At 48.3% G+C, this 21,983-nt stretch overlaps 1 protein-coding gene and 1 non-coding gene across 3 annotated transcripts in view; both read right to left on the bottom strand.

The window, feature by feature from the left end:
- KDM4A (lysine demethylase 4A) overlaps positions 1 to 21,890 on the bottom strand; it is a 39,026-nt gene extending 17,136 nt beyond the window's left edge. Inside the window, exons 1-11 of one of the 2 annotated variants that reach the window (XM_024571057.3) lie at positions 21,806 to 21,890; positions 19,716 to 19,892; positions 18,860 to 19,035; positions 15,737 to 15,851; positions 14,098 to 14,291; positions 12,027 to 12,076; positions 11,178 to 11,281; positions 10,631 to 10,768; positions 9,704 to 9,945; positions 8,493 to 8,692; positions 7,147 to 7,535 (exon numbers count right to left, since the gene is read on the bottom strand). In XM_024571057.3, coding sequence (XP_024426825.2) covers positions 7,147 to 7,535; positions 8,493 to 8,692; positions 9,704 to 9,945; positions 10,631 to 10,768; positions 11,178 to 11,281; positions 12,027 to 12,076; positions 14,098 to 14,291; positions 15,737 to 15,851; positions 18,860 to 19,035; positions 19,716 to 19,853 — 1,746 coding nt within the window. In that variant the 5' untranslated portion in view covers positions 19,854 to 19,892; positions 21,806 to 21,890. Of the gene's footprint in view, positions 1 to 7,146; positions 7,536 to 8,492; positions 8,693 to 9,703; positions 9,946 to 10,630; positions 10,769 to 11,177; positions 11,282 to 12,026; positions 12,077 to 14,097; positions 14,292 to 15,736; positions 15,852 to 18,859; positions 19,036 to 19,715; positions 19,893 to 21,800 lie in introns of both variants that reach the window. The other variant, XM_024571058.3, reaches the window with a different exon arrangement.
- LOC112314678 (U6 spliceosomal RNA) lies at positions 9,116 to 9,218 on the bottom strand. Its single transcript, XR_002975813.1, has one exon. It is a non-coding gene; the product is annotated as a U6 spliceosomal RNA (small nuclear RNA).
- Positions 21,891 to 21,983: the final 93 nt, after the last annotated feature.

The following is a 21,983-nucleotide window of genomic DNA, read 5'->3' as shown; positions in this document are numbered from 1 at the left end:
GAGAGCCCCCATTAGAGCGAATAGGCAGGACTCCGCTTCCCTTCCAGGACAGCCCTGCTTGGATTTACATTTTTTAAATGATTAAGATTTTACTTAAACAAATGGTTCTTTAGCGAAAACAAACTGGGAAATCCATACTCATCAAATTCGATAGTGCTATATAAAAATAAAAAAATTAGGGACATGTACCCAAATATATGTATTCTTACTTATGGATTCCATATACATTATACACATTTTAAAACGAAACTAGACTGTAAAAGAATTTTTAAGTTCCACTATTTTATTTCCATACCCCAATAATGTTCTTGCATTCCCCACTTTCAAGAACACGTAGATGACAGGCCTACACCTAGGAGTGACAGGGACTGGAGGTAAAGGAATGAGGAGGATGAAGTAACCAGAGGTGGTGGAGGTTTCTAGCCTGCGTCACCAAGGGAGAGTTAAGAGAACTCACATAGATGAAGGGGGAGTAGTAACAAGCCAACGTAAACGTGGTTCCTACAAGCTCCTGTCTGTGCTTTCATTTGCCCCAGAGGCTTAGTAAGAAATTCAGAATAGGACGCTCAGAGAAGAGGTCAGAGGCAGAGCTACAGGTCTGGGTCTACTCCGCATTAGGTTCAGAATTAGAATCATGGGGGTGGATGAGATTGTCAAGGGAAGGTAAGCTGAGTGGAGACCAAGCCTTCCCGGTGAGGAGGCAGAAGAAAAAGAAAAAAGGAGATTTGGAAGAAGATGGGTAAGAGGAATGTAAGAAAGCAGGAGGGAGGGGCTTCCAGGAGGGAAAATCCACAGGGACGCAGAATAAAGAATTGCTGAGCAAGAGATGGGACTGTCACGACTTTTTTTGAGTAAGTTCCAGCAGACAGAGTAAGGAACTAAGGCGTAAATACATCGTAGAAGCTATTTTTGAAGAGATCTAGGGAAGAAGTGAGATCGTGGCTTGAGAAGGAAATTTCCTCAGATTATATTTCTTGATAGGGGCTATGTGAGCACGGTTTTATAGGCAGAGAGGAACGAAGCTGGTGAGAGAAATTTGGACCTGTGGTAAACAGAATGGTTCCCCAAAGAGGGCCAGGCCTAATCCCTGGGGCTGTTAACATGACAAAGGACTGTGAAAGTCGCTAATTAGATAACTGAAGGAAGTGAGAATTCTGGATTATCCTGGTGGACCACACCATGCTAACAATGGAAGAGTCAATGTCAAACTCGGGGAGCCCTGGCCAGGTGATGCTGCCTTTGAGGATGGAGGAGGGCGACAGGCCAGGGAAAGTGGGCTGCCTGCATAAGCTGGAAAAAGCAAGGACATGGTTCTCCGCCCAGCGCCCCCAGGAAGGACCCTGTGGACACCTTGACTTAGTAAGCACAGTGAGGCCCATTTCAGGCTTCTGAACTAACAACTCGAAATTTGTGCTGTTTTAAGACTTTCAGTTTGTGGTTAAGAAGCAGCAATAGAAAATAAATATGGGGTAGGTGGCGACAGATCACTTTAGAGGTCCAAGTACTACTGGAGACAGCAGAGGGGTCAAGATCAAGAACCCCGGAGTGCAGTTTTGAGAAAGACGAAGATGCCTTTATTCACATCTGTGCATTCAGAGTGTCTCCTACGCGACTGGCACACGTGCTTGGTGGTGTGGCAATGCAGAGACAGGTGAGACGTCATCCCTGACCTCGAGGGACTTGTGACGCAGCCAGAGGGAGACTTGGTGCATGAATCCGAGGCCCTTCCCACTGCAATCACGCTGCCTCTGACTAAAGCATCAAGTCTATTCAAATATTTCAAGATCTTCCCCCATTTTGTCATCTTCTGGCTCAATGCTCCTCCTGCTAAAGGCCATCCACACCGTTCCTCAGTGTTGCCTCTCCCGGCAATGTGCTCCAGTTTCTAAATTCCCTCAGTATATAGCAGAAACCCCAGTCCAACCAACTAGCTGTGTGTGAGCTCAGGCAAGCAGCAACCCACTAGGAAAACGGGGTAGGGAGTGCTGCCCCCCCAGGGCTCTTTGTGAGGATGGCGTGGGAGAGCATGGCAGCTGGAGCTCAAGCGCCCTAGTTCTCTGAGCCTCCTCTAACAGCACCAGGGTCAAAGTCAATGTTCCTGGTGGGCTTGTTCTGTACCGAGAAGAACCAGTTGTTCTCCCCTTGTTTTGGGAATTCACTTTTTCAAAGCAACTTAAATTAACGAGAACTTCTGCAGCCAACACAGTGCTGTGGCTCAGTGTGCGCTTAAACGAAAGCTCTAAGGCTTTGGTGCTTCAGCAGTCAGTCAACCAAGGCGCTTTCACCAGGGCCCTTTACATAAGACAGTGGCACATAAGCTGCATACCAAGAAGCCCAAATTACACCTTAGGGGATGGTTAAAGTGTATGGGGGGGTGCACGGCACGCACAAGGGTGCTCTTAGAAATCCAGCTGTTTAAATATAGATACAATGTTATCAGACCTCTCCAGGGACAGGCAAAGTGGTTGGGCTTCTGCCCCCCGCTTGACTGTCAGTCCCAGGTCCACCCTGTCCATTAATCCTGATGTCAGCTTCTCACTAAAGCTAAACTTCCATTCCTTCCAGGCTTACAGAAGGCTCATGGGCCAGTCCCTGGGGACCAGCTGGTGGCTCAAGGAACAAGGCTGAATGTGTGGCACAGGTCCTGGCTCCTAGAAGCTTATCTTCCTCACCAACCTATGAAAATTGTGCTGAGACCACGACAGAGAACCATAAAAAAGCAGCCAAGTATTATAGGGATTCAAAAGAGAAAAAAAGGGAGACAGATGGGAAGCAATGAAAGGTTTCTAGGAGTGGTGGCTTTAGCAAAGGGCTGGACCACAGGTGTGCCTGAGGGTCCCAGGAGACCCTGTGGAGACAACCCCCTGCCTCCTCCCACCGTGACACCATCTGCAGCCACACAACAATGTGAATGTGGTTAAAGCCACTGAGCTACACATTGAAAAAATGGTTAAAAATCACAAGATTGTATGTCGTATCACAATTAAAAACAAATGAACCCACCTCAGCCATCCCCTCCTGTCTCCACCTGTGCTGGAGCCCCCACGCCCTCCCTGCCACTCAGACCTGCAGGACTCAGTCCCTCCCCTGACCCTGCTGCAGCTCCTCCCCTTAACAAGAGGCAAGCTGGGCCACAGCTTCCATTGTCCTCAATCTCTCTCCTCCCCGGGCTCTGGGCACACTCCTAGTTACCTCCCCTAGTTGTCCAGAACCTCTGGCTGCTCTTCTTCTCCTTCCTGGGCCCTCAGCCTCCACCCACACTGTGAAAATTGTTTCTCACGCTTCACAAATGAGCTCTTCCACGCCTGCTGATTAACCACCTGGCGACTCCCAAACCTAACCTCCTGAGCTTCAGATCTGCGTATACACAACTCCACAGTCCTACTTCACAAGCAGGCTACACTCTAACATGTCCCCAGACTGCACTCCCCCCCCACCAGCCACACCGATTTACCCCTTTCCTTTTTGTAACCTCCATCTTCCACTGATGCACCCCCACCCATCCAGTAACTCAAGCCAGAACCCAAGCCCACCCCTGTATCGCCCTCTTACTCAGTCCACAACCAGCCGACCCCTCCCCACCCCGACAGCTCAGGTCCCCTCAACCCCACTTTCAGACTAAGGAACAGGTTCCAAACTGGTTTCCCTCCTGCAAATCTTTCTTCCTCCTTTCCTGAAGTAGAAGTAGAAGTATTTGGTTATAAAAATATCGTTAATCACAAAAAATATTCAACTTATAAATGCGGGAAGTAAAAATCACCCATAATTCCACCTTCAAGAGAACCTCTGCTGTTTCTAATCTTGCCTCCTTCCTCCCTTCAAAACACCTTTACACTGCTTCCAAAATGATCTTCCGAAACACCAGTGAAGAGCTGAAAAAACCCTTCACCGGACAACCTAAAGAATAACTGGCATGGTATCTCTAATAAATCAGTTGTGGGGAAAAAAGAGGGGAACGCTGCCCTGGATCAATGCAGACTTAAGAGACATAATAACGAGTGAGACTACATTAAACCTTGACTCAAGCCCACCGTAGAATAAATTTTTAAACAATTGGGAAAATTTGATCATGGAGTGGGTATTAGATGATGCTAAAGAATTTTTGTAATTTTGTTAAAAGTAATAATGGCATCGTGACTAAGAAAATAACCATATTTTTGGAGATACAAACTAAAATAGGGGAAAAATGACATGATATCTCTCGATTTGCTCTCAAATACTTCAGCAAATAAAAAAAGGACAGATGAAGCTAACGTGGCGAGATACTGACAACTGTCAGATCTAGGAAATGAGAATTTGTGAATTCACTGTATTATTTTGTACACATCTCCGTGCATTTAAAAAATGTCTCTTCAATCTCCAAAACCGCACCGCGGGCAACCTCCCACTGCTCCCCAACCACAACTGTACAGTCACACTGCTTCACAAAGCAGAATCCTCTGATCGGGTCCTCACTCATCTCCAACACCTCCTGGGGCCTCCCAGTCCCACGTTCCTGAGGAAAACGGAACCACGGCAGACACCCTCCCAACATGCTCTGATCTTGGCATGAGCTGCCAGCACCTCGGAGAACACTCTCCTCTCCTACCTGGCCCGCTCCCGCCACCTTCAGGCCCAGCTAAGATGCTCCCTTCCCTGCAGTCTCCCTGAATGCCTCGCCCCAGCCCCAGGGTAAGTAACCCTTACACCTGGGCCGCAACCTGGCCCACCAAGTACCAGAATCCTTTGCTCACATTTGTCTAGTCACCTAGACGGGAAGCTCCTTGAAGGCGCAGTCCTAACGCGGAGTAAGCACGCTGTAAGCCGTGACAGCGTGACCGAAGAGGCAGGCAGCCGAGATATTTTTAGAGAATCTGAAATACCATATTTTGCCGTGTAATAATGCTCGCTTTTTGGCCCAAATTTTTGAGGGAATAAGGATGTGCATTATACATGTGTAGTGCTAATTCTGTATCTGTAAACATGCTTTTAATTCTTTTATGTTTATGCATTAGAAGTATAACTCTAGAAAGCAAGGATGATATCCGTATGCAAAATAAAACCCTGGAATATGGTAATTGGGTTTGCTTCTAAATAAAAAATAAATAAGTAATTGAATTAAAGTAAAGCGTAAGATTTTTTTCCCTGACAGTTTGGGCCAAAATCACAGGTGCACATTATACATGCGAGTGCATTATACACGGCAAAATGTGGTAGTTCAAAGATGCCAGCATATCAAGTGGGGCAGAGGAAGAGATGGTTGGTGTGGAGTGGAGAAGCCTGTCACCATCACACAACAGCTAAGAGGTCCATACAGAAATAAAAAGAAGCCCTGGCTGGTGTGGTTCAGTGGACTGAGTGCTGGCCTACAAACCGAAAGGTCACTGGTTCAATTCCCAGTCAGGGCGCACGCCTGGGGTGTGGGCCAGGTGCCTGGTTGGAGGCATGTGAGAGGCAACTGATCAATGTTTCGCTACCTCCCTTCTCCTCTCTCTAAAAGCAATTAAATAAGAGCCAGGAAGGCACTCAGTGGCTGAACGAGAGGCATGTTAGACAGCAACCTCCTCCTCCCGTGGCAGACTTCCCCACGCAGGGGCTCCTGCTTTCCTCCCAGCCCTGGGATGTCAGTGAGCTTCACTTAGCTGGGATCTGCCTTTGGCGGGAGTGCATTCCGGTCTGCGTCCACAACACATGGAAGGTGCGTGGGAGACATTCTGCCGCCATCAGAGGGACCTGCGTCCTCCAGGAGTGCCTGTGACTAGGCAGACAATCCGCCTCACTGAGGGTAAATGAGCAGCAGGACCATTTGGCCACAGGTTAAAATCGAGCTTCTTCAATCACTTTAACTGGTAATAAAGTGGCACTCTGAGCTCCTTACGCCTCATGTTAATTAGCAGTGATATGTAGTCTAAACAATGCACATGAAATTTTTAGCATACATAAGTCCTTGCTATCGTAAGTAAGCTGCTTTTGTGGCAACTGGAGGCCAGAAAGTCAAGACGGCTCTGCGAGAAGAGGAACAGCGTGACCTGCAGAGTGACAGCAGGGTGAGCGAGAGCACGGAGCTTTGTGAAGGAAGAATGGTGCGGACGTGGCAACGGGGAGTGCCAGGGACTCCAGTTTCTAAGCTGAAAAGCCCTTTCTGGTGGGAGCAGCCACACACAGAAGCAGAGAGCCGCGATCAGGGGCAAGAGGAGCAGACAGGGCGGGATCAGCTCTTGCAGCTCATGGGCCTGCACCCACCATGAGGAGGAGGGAGGGACACCTGGGAAAAGGCAGTCTACAGACACTGAACCCTGAGATTCAGAGCGGGCAGGAGAAAGTTCCATGGATATTAAAGACAAGGGAACACAGACAGTGAGAATACACAGCGGGCTTGTGATGGTATTTCAGATGAATATGCTTTAGAGCTGTTTCATAATACCAACTTTTAAAAGATAAATTTTTCAAAAAAGGTAAGGGGATGGGAAGTAAAGGAGACCTTTTGCAGTGACTTCTACTGTCCACACACCTCCACCCAAGGCTGCAACTTGACCCACATAAGCTGTGAGGCTGGGGAGGAAGAGCAGGTCACTCGGGTAGGTGAGTCCAGCTGCATCCAACAAAGCTCTGCTATCGCCCACTGAGACCCGCCAAAACCAGCAGAAAACAAAGCTTTTGGTGACAGTTTTCTAGGAGGAAGCCTCAATAAACATCTTCACAATTACGGCTCTGGGAATTCATCCTGGTCTCCAAATGGATACTCCTTATCACCCTGTAATTCTGGGAGATGAAGAATCGTATGCCGAGTAGGGGTGGGGTTGAGGTGACAGTTAAATTCTAATGGGAGTCTCCAAGGCAGAAGTAATTTATAAGGAAAAAACTCTTGGATTTTAGAGTAGGAAAGGCCATCTCACCCCCAGCCCTCAAATATCAGGGCTGCAACCACTGCTGCTCCTCACCCTTGTTCCTCTAAGGCAGGGAGGGTCAGAGGACCACCCGCACTTTGGAATGGTCACAGAAATAAGAGACAGGAACTCCTTTCTGGAAGTGAGCCAATGCCACCTGGCCTTCTGCTCAACACAACGATGGCAGACTGGAGGTCCACCCAAAGAAAGGGCCTCTCCTGCCACCTGGGACACTGCAACACCCCCACCCCCCAGGAACCCTCCTACGAGCAGCCCGTACCTCCGCCAGCTCCCGCTCGCTGATACTTCTGGTGGCGCTCCCTTTCTTCCTTGTGTATGGCTCTCCCACGGTTACCCTGCCGTCCTCTTTGGCATAGCTGTGCACAGTGAGAACTCCCGTTTGCCCTTGGGTCTGGCAGGACAGAGGCTCACTGGTTTCTGAATCAGAAGAAACAGAATCCCGGGATGAACTGGAGCCCAGGCTGGAAAACGATTTCTTTTTGGAATCTGAGAAGATAAGACGTCCCCCTATAGAGGCAGGATTCACAGAAAGATCCAAGGCAGCCGATTCTTGTTCCTCCTCCTCTTCCTCCTCCTCCTCTTCATCCTCCTCTTCCAGTTTGACGTTTTTAAGCTCTTCAAATTTGACTTCAGTGGAGTCAGGATAATCTGAAACACAGACACACATTGGCGGAACCATCTTTCTCCCGCACATCTGAACTCTGTGAAAGGCAGAGTGGCAAAGCACAAAGAACACGGGCAGTGAGTGAGGCCCGGCCTTGGATTCTTGGCTGTCACCTACAGGGTCCCTGGTGTGATGAGGGGCTAAGGCTTATCCTCTCTGGGACTCCACTTTTGCCTTCTGTGTATGAGATGGAGCACAGGCTGGCACACGGCCAACACAGTTAGTGACAGCTGCAAGCCCCCCAAAGTCTCCTGCAGAAAATGAAGGCCGGAGCTCAGGAGCCCCTGGCCCCCAGCCCAAGGGTCTGCGTCCCAGTGTTGTCTGGCTGTCAGCAGAGGACAGGCAAGTACTGTCACTGCAGAGATTCTTCAAGCCTGACTGGGGACTGATACATGCCCCTCCCCAATAAATCTCCCCTCGACAACCGCCTGAGTGGCTGCTCTAGAGAACACGGTGACCACACCATCCCCTAAAACACAAATGGCTTCCCGAGCCTCCGAGTGAGCAAACCTCAGATGTCAGGCAGCGCCTACATCATCCCGCCTCTGCTTCTCCAGCCTCATCTCCCGGTAACACACCTGTCTTCCACCCTTCCGCCCCCATGCTGAAATTGCAGGAAGTCACTACCAGCTCCCCAAGTAACTCGTGTCCTTTCACCTCTCTGTGGCTTTGCCCCTGCCACTCCTCTCGGGGATGCCCTTTCTACGTCCCCCACTCTGTCTGCCCGCAGAATTCCTACTGCTCTTGTAAGAGTTGGTCTACTGTCACTTCAAAACCTTCAGTGTTTCCCGGGCCCCTCACCAGGCAAAGGGAGGGGGCCTTGCTCTACGTTCCTCGCCCGCCCTGTGCGCTCCTCACCAAAGTGCCCCTCACACTGAAGGCGGTGTCGGACACACAACAGAACGCAGTTAGGGCTGAGGGAAAAGCCACAGTCAACTGACCTGGGAAGGGCAGACCATCCTCCACTTGCCGCACTGAGCTGTGGGTGGGCCTCACGGGAGCAAAGGCAGCCTGGCACTCCGTCATATCGTATTGTCCAGAGCTCAGCTCCTCCTTGGGGAAGAGCTCGCTCTGACTGACCTCCTGTGGTATTTCAAGGCAAACTCGGTGCCTCTTGGTCCCTATTCGGTGCTTGGCTAGGCTGCAAGGAGGAGAGGAAGCTTTGTAAGAGCCCACATGTACATCCACTCACACGAACATCCACACACAACCCAGAAGGGAGTGGCCAGAGCCTGTCAGTCCTGCTTCACACTTCTGTGCCACCTCTGATCTGTGGGACCTGAGACAAGGGAGTTCACCTCTGAGCCTGTTCCATCAAATGGAAAAAGGGGTATCACCACCCACTTCACAGACTTGGAATGAGGCCCACAGGACCTCAGAAAGCGCCTGGCATAAAGTAGGTACCCCATAAGTGTCTCTCCTTTCTTCCCCACGTGACCCAGGATAAATGGTCCCTGGAGGACAGACCCTCCGGCTCAGACCCTGACGAGGCTGGCCAGCGTCAGTACCCCATATCCTTGCTCTTGTGAGTCTCCTTCCCGCTACCACATCCTCCTTTTTATTTACAATTATGGGACGCTTCACAAATGTGCATGTCGTCCTTGCGCAGGGACATGCTAGTTTGTGTACGGTTCCAATTTTAGTACATGTGCTGCCAAAGTGAGCACCACGCTCTCCTTTGTTGTCAAAAAACTCTGGTGTGGCTCAGTTGGTGAGAGCATCATCCCACAGGCCAAAAGGTCACTGGTTCAATTCCTGGTCAGGGCACGCACCAAGGTTACGGGTTTGATCCCTGGTAGGGGTACATATGAGAAAGCAACCAATCAATGTTTCTCTTCCTCTCTCTCCCCACCCTTCCTCTCTCTCTTGTCATATGATGACAAGAAAATGTGACTTTTCTGGCTCTGAGGGAGCCATGCCCTGGGTGGGTGACCCCGCTCCAGCAGACCACCAACGGGTGCTATCATCCCTGGGTACTGGCCACAAGAGGGTCTCACTGCCCGCACTCTGAGGGTTCTGGAGCCTTTACCCAGAAGAAAATTCCCTCAGCTGTGATGCATACCGCCCACCTGGACACAGCCTCACAGCAGGTTATGGGCGCTGCCCAGACACCCCTTCCGCAAACTGCAGGGCCCCCAGAGCAGAGGGTTACCTTCTCTTCAGGTCGCCCTCCTCTCCATCCTCAACCCCTTCCATGTCCTCCGGGCACTCCTCATTCATTGCTCTTGGGGGCAGCTCACTCTCCTTAAGAAACTCGGCAGCTTCTGGCGTGGGCAGAGTATGGTCGATAACTGTGCTGTCCTTCCCAGCTTTCCAGAGTTTGTACCTCTCTGGCTGGAACTTCCTCACGAACACGTCCATGGAGATCTTCACCATGTCCTTCCTACAGGAGCACTGCCACAAGTAACCAGAAGGGCTCCAGGTGAGCACATCTGAACTGCTTCCCCCTGACCCCCCGAGCCATCTCCTCCCTTGTGGTGGAAAGTGTATTAGACAGTTTAAAGCCAAACTGTTCGGGTTCACAGGCTGAAGGTGTATTGCCCTTGCAGAGCCTTCAGACACGGAGGGAAGCAGGGAAAAAGGGCAGAGAACATGCGGCGCTGGGCGAGTCCCCCAGGCACTAACAGGACGTGTGGAGAGCCGCTGGAGATGAAGCTGTGCACTTAGACGTGGGTGGTCAACATCCGCCTTCCCCTGACACCTGTCCAAGCCTGGGTCACACACACCAGTCTACTCCTGAGTAAAGAAAGGTCCAGCCCTGCCTCTTCCCTGAAGTAAAAGTAAACCCCTAAGAATTTCTCAACAGAGAAATCCCAGGCTGGCTAAAGCAAGAAATATCAGTGTGCGCGGGTGTGGTTTTAACGCCCCATGGACTTAAGCATAGAAACCTCACTTTATACATTCTAAATCTGAACAAATTTTCAATGAACACGAGATACTGGGCACCTCTGTACATTCCCAGCCACTCGGCTTCTGAATTCCAGAAGTTCAAAGAAAAGTTCTAATCATCAGCCAGTGCACCTAACAAGAGCCAGACTTCTGGAGGTATGATGGGACAGACAGGAGCGAGCAGACTTACCAGCACTGCTTGTTTGCCATACTCAATCCACCGGCGGGTGGCAAAATTGGTGGACTCCGCACAGTTGAAGCCGTGGTTAAAGCCGGCATGGTAGCCGTAAGGGAAAGTGATCATGAACTCTCCAGCTTCCTGAGTCACCTGAACAAGAGCAGACTTGAAACAGCCGCATCAAACCACGGAAGTCCACAGAACTGGGGTCTGAGCTCCAGCTCCGCCTCGACTTAGCCGAATAACCAAGGGCCAGTCATAAAATCACTGGGGTCTCGGCGTCTTCTATAAAACGCAAAGCCCTAACAGAGCAGATGCCACGACTATAATAACCATCTGCCAAAGGAGCACTGTTCAGGGGGACCTGACTCTCCTCTGGGACCACCAGGAAGGTATAGTGGCCCCACCTTTAACCCCCTGAGACCAAAGTGTTGTACTGGCTGGCTTTGGCCCGCACCTGGCAGAGTACTGACACAGAGAAAGCTCCTCTGTGAGACACAGAGCAGAAAGGGTGCTTTCCACGTGAGACTGAGGACTTCCACATGTGCAATCAGCTCACCTTGTCAAAGGGAATTCCATACTTCTTCAGCATTAAGGGGGAAATCAAGGTCATCTTATGGCGGAGAAAAGCCTCACAGCTTTGGGCACTTCCTGGGAAAAAGCCTGTTTAATCAGAAATAGGCACAAGTTCATGATGCTTCACACTAGCTCTGTAACCTCAGTGTCACTCTAACCCTTGGGCACCTCGTCTGCACGGCAACAAGGATAACCACCAATGTGAGCTCTGGGAATCCTCCCAGCTGCAGAGCAAGTCTAAGGTTCTACAGTGGGCCTCTGCACTCTCCCATGCTGGCTGTTACCTGGGTAATCAAATTCGGTTTGGGGAACGGAGATGACCCAAGCAGCCTCTTCTCTTACAAAGAGCTTTGAAACTATTCAGCACTGTTCTTCGTTCACCGGTAGCCTCAGTCTCTTGTTAGTACCCATCTACCACACAACAGACTACCCCAGCTCTCTTGAAATGGGCTCTCTAGAGGAATAAATCTATCAAAATTTACTTAAAAGAATCAAAGCACAAAGTAATTCAATTTTGACTTTAACATCTGGGTTTCTGGCAGGAGAATCAAACACACTATGACTGGTATACTATCTCTGGTCAAACCCGTGCTTGATAAACTGAGGCAAAGACAGCATAAGAAGGAATGACTAAGTCCCGTCTCAGGACAAAGTGGGGAAAGGCTCTGATTGTAGTTGCTCGGCTAGGATAACCCATCTGGCAGTCTCGCATACCCCCACTTACAGGCCTGAGAAAGGTCATATGAGACTCTGACCACAGCGCATGGACACTTTAGAGCAATGACCACGGCCCATCGGAGGGTCTGCCCTGGCTATGGAGGAGGCACAGTACCTTTGGCAAGGCGCTCCAGCCGCTTCCCGTGCTCCGGCGGAACCGAGTACCTGCAATCACATGAAAGCAGTGGCGCTGAGCAGAGGACAGCACAGGAGCTAAGGGGCCCGTACTCACTCTCAAAACACCCCAAGTATACAGATTTTCAACTTCCCAACTACAGAAATGAGAACAGAATCTGAAGAGATGAAGTATTAGACGGTTTGAGAACGGGGAGCCTACACAGAAACGCGAGTGAATCTGTTTCTTTTATTCATCCATTAACGAGACGTGTGCTGAACACGTACCACGAGCCCAGACTCAGGAACACACTCAATGCTGCCCTCCTTCACAATGTGATCAACGAAATGAAAGGGAAGGAGGACGGTGCCAGAGCTCCTGGCACGGCCTGGCTGGGACAGGACAAGGGAAGGACTGGCTGGGACAGGACAAGGGAAGGACGGAAAACAAGGGTAGAGTGCATCCGACACCCAGAGACCTGGCCCCTGCCTACTGCTGAACCCACTTTCCGTTTCCCTCCAGCTGCACTAATCACGCAAAACTCCTCCACCCACGTTATCTCCACATCACAGACACTGCTCTTCATAAAAAGACCTAAAAGCCATGTGAGACTTTGCAAAACTTCTGCAAAGCTGCTAAACTATATTCTGAAGCTCAGAGGAAGTCTGTTTTAACCTTTACAATCAAGTCTGAAGTTTATTCCACAACAAAAACCTTCCATCACGAATAGCTTCGTTATGAGACAAAACAGTCGAGGGAACGTCTGTCACCTAAAGGACTCTGGTCGGCCTTACACAGAAAGCTCTGGAGGCCCCACCTAGGTGACCCAGGGAGTGCGCGTCAAAACCACAGACACAGTTCTCTACACGAGGACAAACCCCATTTCAGGGAACTTTGGAATAAATGTGATGAAGACACAAAAGCAACATTTACAGAATCTAGAAGTCAGGCCAACTAAGGAAGGTAATGAAACAGTAGTTAGGGGGTAATCACAGCCTCAAAAAATGTTTGCCACAAGATTGGAAACTGGCAAGTATTTGAAAGAAAAAGGAAAACCTGGGAAGGGATATGGCTTCAGATGCTGGGAAAGGAAGAGAAGATGCGTACAGTTCCCACGACGCCCCGTGCTGCTCCCTCTGGCCTCCTCACTCACTTCCATCCTTGTACACGGCCCTGAACAACTACGACCTTCCTCTAGATCACCGGTGACAACACGCTCTCTCTCAGCTTAGGACCCTTGCATGCGTTTTCCAGCCACTTAGACACACTTCCCTCGGCTTTCCCTCTCCTGAACCTACCATCACCCCACTCAGCTCCTTTTCTGTTTGTGTGGTCTCGGCGTACTTGCCACCTCTTCTTCCAGCGCTGCCCTTTCTAATCCCCACCCCTCGTGTACACCCATTCAGAGCGTTCCTCACGGGTACTTCCTCACACTTTGCATCGCCTGTCTGTGTGAGGGCAGGTCCCCCACCTGTCTTACTGACTGCTGCTGAGTGCAGCACCTTCGCTGAATGCTGAGACTGAGGGATGCGGAGAAAAGGGAGAACAAATCTTTGTCTCCCCAACCAGACTGGGAACATCCTGGAGGACAGGAAGCACGTGCCGAGTAACCTTGCGTCCCCTCTGTGTTAAGCACACACTGCTGCTCACCAAATATTTTTTCCATGAGGACAAGGAGGCTTTCTATCAGCTGAAGGAGCGACTCCAGTCTTGGAAGTCTGCCTCTAAGAATGCCTCAGGCCTGCTCAGAAAAAGAAATTAGAAAGCAGTGGGATAGCCTGGAACAGCCTCTGCGGCTCAGTCACTCAGCCAGCTTAGTGCTTCCAGATGCTGGTATTAAGTGCCCTGCCTCTGAAAGCCAGCTACGCAAAAGGCAGTCTGAGCACTGGAGCTCCTGCGGCATCGCATCACCTCCAGTCTGTTTACAATGGAAGATGCCAATCCTACCCCAGGCCTACAGAACCAGAGTCTGCACGTTAACGAGATCTGGAGGCGTTTCCTAGGCACGCGAGAACTGAGAAGCCCTGCTCCATCCCGAGAAGTGCCAGTGCCAACCGCAGGCTGACTTTACCAGGACTTTGGCTCTCCGAAGTGCAGGTAGTTGATGCTGTACAGGTCCATGTCCTCGGTGTGCCAGGCGAAGGATGTCTTCCACATGCCAAAGTACAGGTATGGGGTGTTCACACCTTCGATGGTGATCCCACTCTCCTTTTCCACCAAGTCTAGGATTGTCTTCAGCCGGCCGATGTTCCACTCATCGACGTGCTGCAAAGGGAACGACAGCCCAGGGCAAGTCACGATACGTACAGACGGAGGCTCTGAACCAACAGACCATGGAACAGGTCACCAGCCTGGGCAGGTGAGCGAACGAAGATGTGGAACGACATCCAAACAGCATGAACACAAAGACCGCAGCACCTGTCACCTGCTTTTCATGGCCACCACGGGAAATGAGGCCATCGTGCGTCTGAGAGGCAACCACCACTCAGCAAGTACCACAGTGTACAGAAGACGAACAGAGAAGTGACAGCCACCCATACCAACCCCAGAAGTTTAGACTGAACCTAAAGAAACTTCTATCAAAATAGGAAAAAACTCTTAAACCATAAAAAATACAAAACATGGGCCCTGAACAGTGTGGCTCGGTTGGTTGGGTGTCGTCCTACAAGCCAAAGTTCAGAGGTTTGATTCCCAGTCAGGGCACATGCCTGGGCTGCAGGTTCAGTCCACGGTTGGGGGCACACACAGAGGCAACCGATTGATGTTTGTCTCCCTCTCTTTCTCCCTGCCTTCCCCTCTCTCTAAAAATGAAAAACTAAAATCTTAAAAAAAATACAAAACTTGCAAATTAACTACACCAATTTGGGACTTTTCTAGTCCTCGTTTCCACAGAGCAGTGTTTTCAGTAAAAAGTCTACAATGTCACCCAAGTCCTTTTCCTGAGCTCTGATGGTCAGCTGGGAGCCCACCTCCCACAGTGGGTTATGGATTATTATGCCCTGCCTGCACCTCCCCATCCCAGGCCCTTATAATCAGTTATTTCTCTATGCTTCATTTCCCACCCCCCAAAACTGTCATCAACTAACTTGGAATCCACTTTTTAAACTCCTTCCTTCCAATAATTTACAAAAACATTAAAATTTAATCTGAGTGATAATCCTTGAAACGCCCAAAAGATTTGTTAATCACCCAAAAAACTGGTCCAAACATTCCTTCCTTTTACATCCCAAGCTGGTGCAATTTGTTAAAACAGCTTTTGCTACAGAATCTTGTTTTCTGGTTCTGAAAATCTAAGTTTCTCTTCTTAAATATATCCCCCCTTTCATTAGATTAGTCAGTGGTCTTCTTTTCCTGCAGAAACCACACTGCCTCTCCTCCCTCAACAGCTCTTTTCTTTCCTTTTCCCCAACAATTCATTTACTGTGATCCCACCCTCTCAAGAACTCATCAGCTACCACCCACAGACTATTCTAACAGCCCTGGCAAAGAACACCACATTATCCAATTCACATGTAGAGTAGGAGAAGTTACATTCACTCACATGCAAAAATACCCCCAATTAAGTGAGCACAGCACATCAGCTGGTGGTAGATCACTCCTTTGTTCATCCGCCCATTCAGCAAACAGCTTTTGGGGCCTACTAAGCACTGGGCAGAAAAAAATGGCCTTACTTTACAAAAATGCTGCAGAGAGTTGCCAGTGAGTCTCACCTTTTCGTAGAGAGTGCCATTCACATCTGCACCATAGATTGGAGGATTGAAAGTAAGATTTTTCCAGTATTTCCGTTCAAGCTCTTCAAACTCACTGTAGCGTGGGGTACAGTATCTTTCAAAAGTAAAAAAAAAAACTGTTAATCACTTAAAAGGGACTAAATTCATTAGGCATTATGAACAGCACAAAACACAATTCCATTCCAGGAACAACAAGATATTTCAAATGAACTTGACATAACCTTGGCCTTCAAGGCTCCAAGACACGGTAACTCCTTCAACATCCCTTCCGTGAGCTCTTGGCCAAAGGAAGGTAATGTACATGAAGATGTAGGCCCATCCTCCTTAAGAAGCATGGCACCTTCAAATGTCTTAAGAGAATTTACTAAAGTTATACCCCACTCAGATCAGGAGTGGACTGGCCACCCAGGGAGAAAACAGACTTACAGACTTACAAGATCCACGAACCCCAAATCCCTACAACTGACCCGTGAACAACACAGGTTTAAACTGCGCAAGTCCACTTACATGTGGATTATTTTTCTGTAAATGTATTTTCTCTTCCTTATGATTTTCTTAATAACATTTTCTTTTCTCTTGCTGAGTTTATTTTAAAAACACAGTACATGATACATATACAAAATGTGTCAGCAGAATGTTTATGTTATTAATAAGACTTCCAGCCAACAATAGGCTATTATTTAAGTTTTGGAGGTGTCAAAATTTATACGTAGCCCTGGCTGGTGTGGCTCAGTGGATTGAGTGCCAGCCTGCAAACCAAAGGGCTGCTGGTTTGATTCCCAGTCAGGGCACATGCCTGAGTTGCCGGCCAGGTCCCCAGTAGGAGGCATGTAAGAAGCAACTACACATTGATGTTTTTCTCCCTCTTTTTCGCTCTCCCTTCCCCTCTCTCTAAAATAAATAAATAAATAATAAGCCTTTTTTAAAAATTTATGTAGATTTGACTTTACAGGGTTAGGGTGGGGATGGGGAGTCAATGCCCCACTCCTACATTGTTCAAGGGTTACGTGTCTACCCACAGACAACCAAAACCCAACAGCCTGTGAGGAGCTGAGACCCAGGCACGGGGTCACCTCCCTGCGCCCACTCAGAGGAAGCCTCTATGAGGGCACATCCGCAATGTCGCTGCTGTATTCCAGCACTCAAGAAATAGTCACGCTTAAAACAAAAATAGCTTAAACCCACCTAAAAATCATTACACTGCAATCTTAAAAAAGTAATACATAAATTCAATAGGTATTTGAGCCCTGGCTAGTATGGCTCAGTGGACTGAGTGCCGGTCTGCTAACGGAAAGGCTTCTGGTTCAATTCCCAGTCAGGGCACAGGCCTGGGCTGCAGGCCAGGTCCCCAGTTAGGGGCACGTGAGAGGCAACCACACACTGATGTTTCTCTCCCTCTTTCTCCCTCCCTTCCCCTCTCTCTAAAAGTAAATAAAATCTTTAAAAATAAAAAAAATTTTAAATAAACCTACAAGGTACTTGAAAATGCACCCTATAACTCAAATGGCAAAAAGATATCATAAGTGGTTAGAGTGGAAGCAAAGATCAAAATGAAATTGTGTGGAGATAATGGGATGAATAAGGAAAAAAATCTCACTTTTTTAATATTTTAATGTCAACCTGATGAATAATAAAGTTTAGAACTCTAAAGTTCTTTTTGAAATATAAATAACTCTCCCACCGCCCACTGATCTGCTTTATAAATTTAGATTTTTTACCTACTGTGTTTTGCTGACCATGCAGATAGAAATCAACGGTAAGACTCTGTTGTATTTCAGATGAAAGAAGACACGGGACTGGTTAATTTAACAAGAAGTGTTACGAGAGAAGAAAGGCCTGCCATATGTTGACGAGAAGAGGAGACATGCACAGGAGGCCCATGTGAAACAGGAAACAGGTGTGCTGGGTGCTGCGGTTCCCCCAAACCCACTGCCCCCACCCCCACACAGCTCGAGATCAGACACAAAGGATGACACAGCCGTTCATCCGCAGAGCATGCCACACTTCGTCAACGTGCTTGCACATAAGCTGTCTCATTCGACAGCAGGTTGGCCAGCAATATAGATGTTTTAAGTGTTAAGCTGTCAATAAAACTGGAAGACTGTTTTTAGAACTGTGATAAACCAGAGGAAAAGGCAAAGCGTAGAATAGAAAGAGCAAGATCTGATGTGAGAGAGAGAGAGAGAGAGAGAGAGAGATGGTACGGCACATGAAGTCACACCCCAGAAGTGTGAAGACTGGCAAGTTCCAGATCTAGCTTGGGGCTTGCTCACAGTGAAGGCACGACATGTCTGACTGGCTGAAGCAAGACATGCGAAGATCAGAAAGGCTCAGGAGACAACACAAGGGAAGAGGGAGGAATACCTTGTGGAAACTCAAAATTAAGGAGTAGCATAGGAAGGGAGACGATCCAAAGAAAAAGACGGAGAAGGGCCTGTGAGAGCAAACAAGAGAAAGACAAAATTCGTTCTCTGTACACCTGAGGTCAAATGAGAGCTCAATGTTACAAACAGCAGGGAAAAACAGCCAAAAACATCAGGCCTAAATAGAGATGTTTCTAACAGAGATAAGAATGTACAGAAGATGAAGAGTGGAGTCAGAGAAAACAGCACCCAGTGCGGCAGTTTATTCACACTGTGGTACCGTCAACATGGAAAGCAGACAGCAGCTTTATGGGCTGTGAGGATTCTAAGCCTTTCTAAGCATGATTAAAGACAGAAGGACCCAGAAGAAGGGATTAAACTACCACGGACACTTTCAGATAACCAGGTGGTATCAATATGTCTGGCAAAAGCTCCTTTTGAACCAACTCCAACTTTCTCCTTTGGAAATCCGCAATCTACCAGAGTCAGAAAATTATTCTACTTTTGATGAAGAAACAATGGGGTTACTTTTTGTGCGAATATGGACAAAACTGACACAGTACTGAGAGGAGGAAATGCTTCCAACGTAAAGGTCAGAAAGGGAGACAGAAGCTAGGGCCGAGGGCCCTAACTTCTAAACTGGCCTTCAGTGGGACCGCCGCAGTTTGAGGACAGTGATGAGAGTAAGCTGGGTCCTGGACATCGTGACAGAGAGAGGCAGAAACGTGTTCTCACTCACTTATCACTGTTGGCTATCTTGCGGAACTCTCGAACAGTCATGGCTTTCTTCTGTATGTTGTACTGAGTAAAGAGGCCAGATTGCCCAGTCACCAGCTGCTGGATGGGAGCGGGAATGACCAGATCGTCAATGTCATCATAGGACGCTCGAGGCTTCCACTCCTTTGGAGGAACCACCTGTAGGGAACACAGCAAAGCGACAGCTCAGAAACGTGGTGAGCTGGTCAGCGCCCAGGAAGTGTGTAGGCTGCTATCCAATGTAACAATTTTACTTAAAGTTACTTTGATTTAACCACACTCATCCAAACACAGAGTCACACTGTCATGTTAACCCTAATCCCGTCCTGCCACCCACCAGCAGCTGCCTAGTTGCCGAGATGCCTTAAGGAAAGCGATACTTGTTTCTCAACCTCAGTATCTTATCTGGGCACCAAGAGGGGAGGTGGAAGAGCTGATTCTCTCTCAGTCTAACAGAAAGTCCACATGGGAAGCCAAATTACTACCAGAGTGCCGGCTGAGGGTGAAACGAGAACAAGAGAAGGTGAATGACACAACCACTCAATGGCAGATAAAAAACATTCACGCACCATCTTCCTCGGGAGGATGGAAGCACCACAGTAGCTACCCTGGGACCCTGGCTCTTTATCTCCCCTTTAAAGATGCCCAGCAGCTCTCCCCTTACCTAAAAGAGATGCTTCAGATGTTAATGAAAGGAATTAACTTGCAAATAGGACAGCACACACTCAGCTCATCACCCTGCCTGGCTTTCAGTAAACCTCAGTTCTTCCAGCATTCATTTAGGAAGTCTTCCTGTTGTCCTGTCACAAAAGCCATTACTGAACAAACCCACAACTCACCTTGGCCAGCCCAGCGCGATGAGCTCCTTGGGATTCAATGTAGGCAATGTATCGACTGAAGTTCCGGAACTCCTCCAGAGTCGGATAAAAGGTCATTATCCGGGCGCTGGGATTCAGGGTTTCGGATTCAGAAGCCATCTTCCCTCCTTTCTGAGGTCACTTTTGTCAGACAGGAATCTGAAGAAATGCGTAAGAGCATAAAATTATATAAAATGTAATTAAAATTAAATGCGGGGAATGCCAGTGCTGAAAACAGTAAAAGATGATGTAGGAATTCTGAAGAAGTACTAAGACCTCATACCTAGAATCTGCCTCTAGGTAAATTACTTAAATGAACTAGAAGTACAGACAGAAAAAGGCTCTGTTTAAAGAATATAATGTATCAACATTGCATGTATTCAAATTATCATTTAAATGGAGACAATGTTTCAGCTAAAAAGGGGAGAAATTGAGACATCTAACAGTACAGCTGCACTGCCCATATTTTACACTTATCTTTTCAAGTTGCTCCCTTATTCACACCTTGCTAATTGCTTCTCAGAGTATTTAAACATAATACACTATAATCAGATTTAAAAAGCAACCTATGAGCTCCCTTCTCAGGAACAGCTTTAAAATAGGATTCTAGATTCCTACGAAAAGTTAGTTACAAGATTACAAAGTTTAATGGTTAAAAAATACTTTGATATTAGTAGCGCAAGCTATGATTTTTTAAATCACGTCTAAACCAAAATGCAGTTTCAATAGTATTTAACGAAGTCTAAAGCTACAGACTGGTTTAATTGCACTGTACCCAGAACTCAAAGGACAAAATTTAAACAGGCAATAAACTGGCAACACAGGGCAAACTTCATAACTGACTGGAAAAGGGGAAATACTTTGTTTTTAGATGAGGCCTCCAGCTAAGTGGGTACGTTCCCATTATCAGGTACTACAAAAGACTATTACGGCTGAATAAGAATCAAGCATACCAGCTCAAAGGAACCAGTTAAGAAGTAAAAGGAAACTCTAAACTTCCCCAATCTGGGCCCCAAAGCCATGGCACTTTGGTTCCAGGAGGTCCCTTGAGAGCTAGAGAACTCAGAAGGAAGGAAACTGCCTCCAACCTACCAGCTATCTAGTAGACAGCATTGGAGCAGAAACGTCTGAGGTACGAGAGAAGACAGGGTCCCCTACTAACACCTCTCAGACTGCCATTTCGCCAAACATAAAGTGTGCCCTGGCCCGGTGCTCTTCATGCGCCTTGCCAAACCACTGCACGGCAATATACTATTATCCCTGTTTTACATACCAGGACATTTGCCCACAGTCCCACAATGCTCTCCTGATGCTCCCTTTATTACTCTATGCTGCCTACATAATAGCCTCCACCTAGACTAAGCCCTTTAAAAGGGCAGATCAAATGTGGAGGAACCTGAAGTATATTCAATTTTGAAGACCCCATGTTTTAAAAAATACAAAATATCTTACTTTTGCAAATTTTACCAAAGACACAATCACATGGAAACAGTGTTAAGGCCCATCCCTAGTGTTGGGGCCCACCACCTCTGGCCTTCTTCATCTTTGTATGCCTAGAACCTGGAACAGTGCACGGCACAGAGTAGGCACTCAATAACTGTTGGATAACTGATTTCCTTGCCCTCACCTCTGATGCTTATTCCCTTTCTTCAACCCTTGGATTCCCTTCCCCCAATCTACTCCCTGGGGACAGCTCGGGTTCCCTGACACCTTTCTCCCACCCAGCAACAAAGCCTAGTGCTTTAAGAGCACCGGCTCCGGAGTGAAAGCAACTCTAAATACAGATCCGGTCTCTGCCATTTAGTAGCTGCGTGACCTTGGCTGTGTGAGTTTCCAGAGCCTCAGTTTCTCCACCTGTAAGATGGGGGTCCCAACCTCCTTGCTGGCAGGGTTGCTGTGATCAACTCAAATGATGCAAGCAAAATGCTAAGCACTAGGCCCGGTACGTTAAGCACTCTATAAAGGTAGCTATCGCTAACAACCACTCCAAACTCCCATCCCCTCCCCTCTCAGCCGCTCCCGCGGGCATCGCTCCCAAGGTAGCCCCCAGCTCCCAAGTCCTCGTACCTTACCGTGCAAAGGGCCAGCCCCTCCCGGCCCCGCCGCCTAGGAGAGAGGGGCCCGGCCGCAGGAAGAAAATACGGCCCAGTGGACCCGCCCCCCTTTCCGACGACCATTGGCCATAAGAAATTGGAACAGACCAATCTCAGGATGCACTTTAGAAGCTCCTGCTTCCATTGGCTGAGAACC

The sequence above is a fragment of the Desmodus rotundus genome, chromosome 3 (assembly GCF_022682495.2).
Source record: "Desmodus rotundus isolate HL8 chromosome 3, HLdesRot8A.1, whole genome shotgun sequence".
Taxonomy (NCBI): domain Eukaryota; kingdom Metazoa; phylum Chordata; class Mammalia; order Chiroptera; family Phyllostomidae; genus Desmodus; species Desmodus rotundus.
This window is presented reverse-complemented; position numbering and strand designations above follow the sequence as displayed.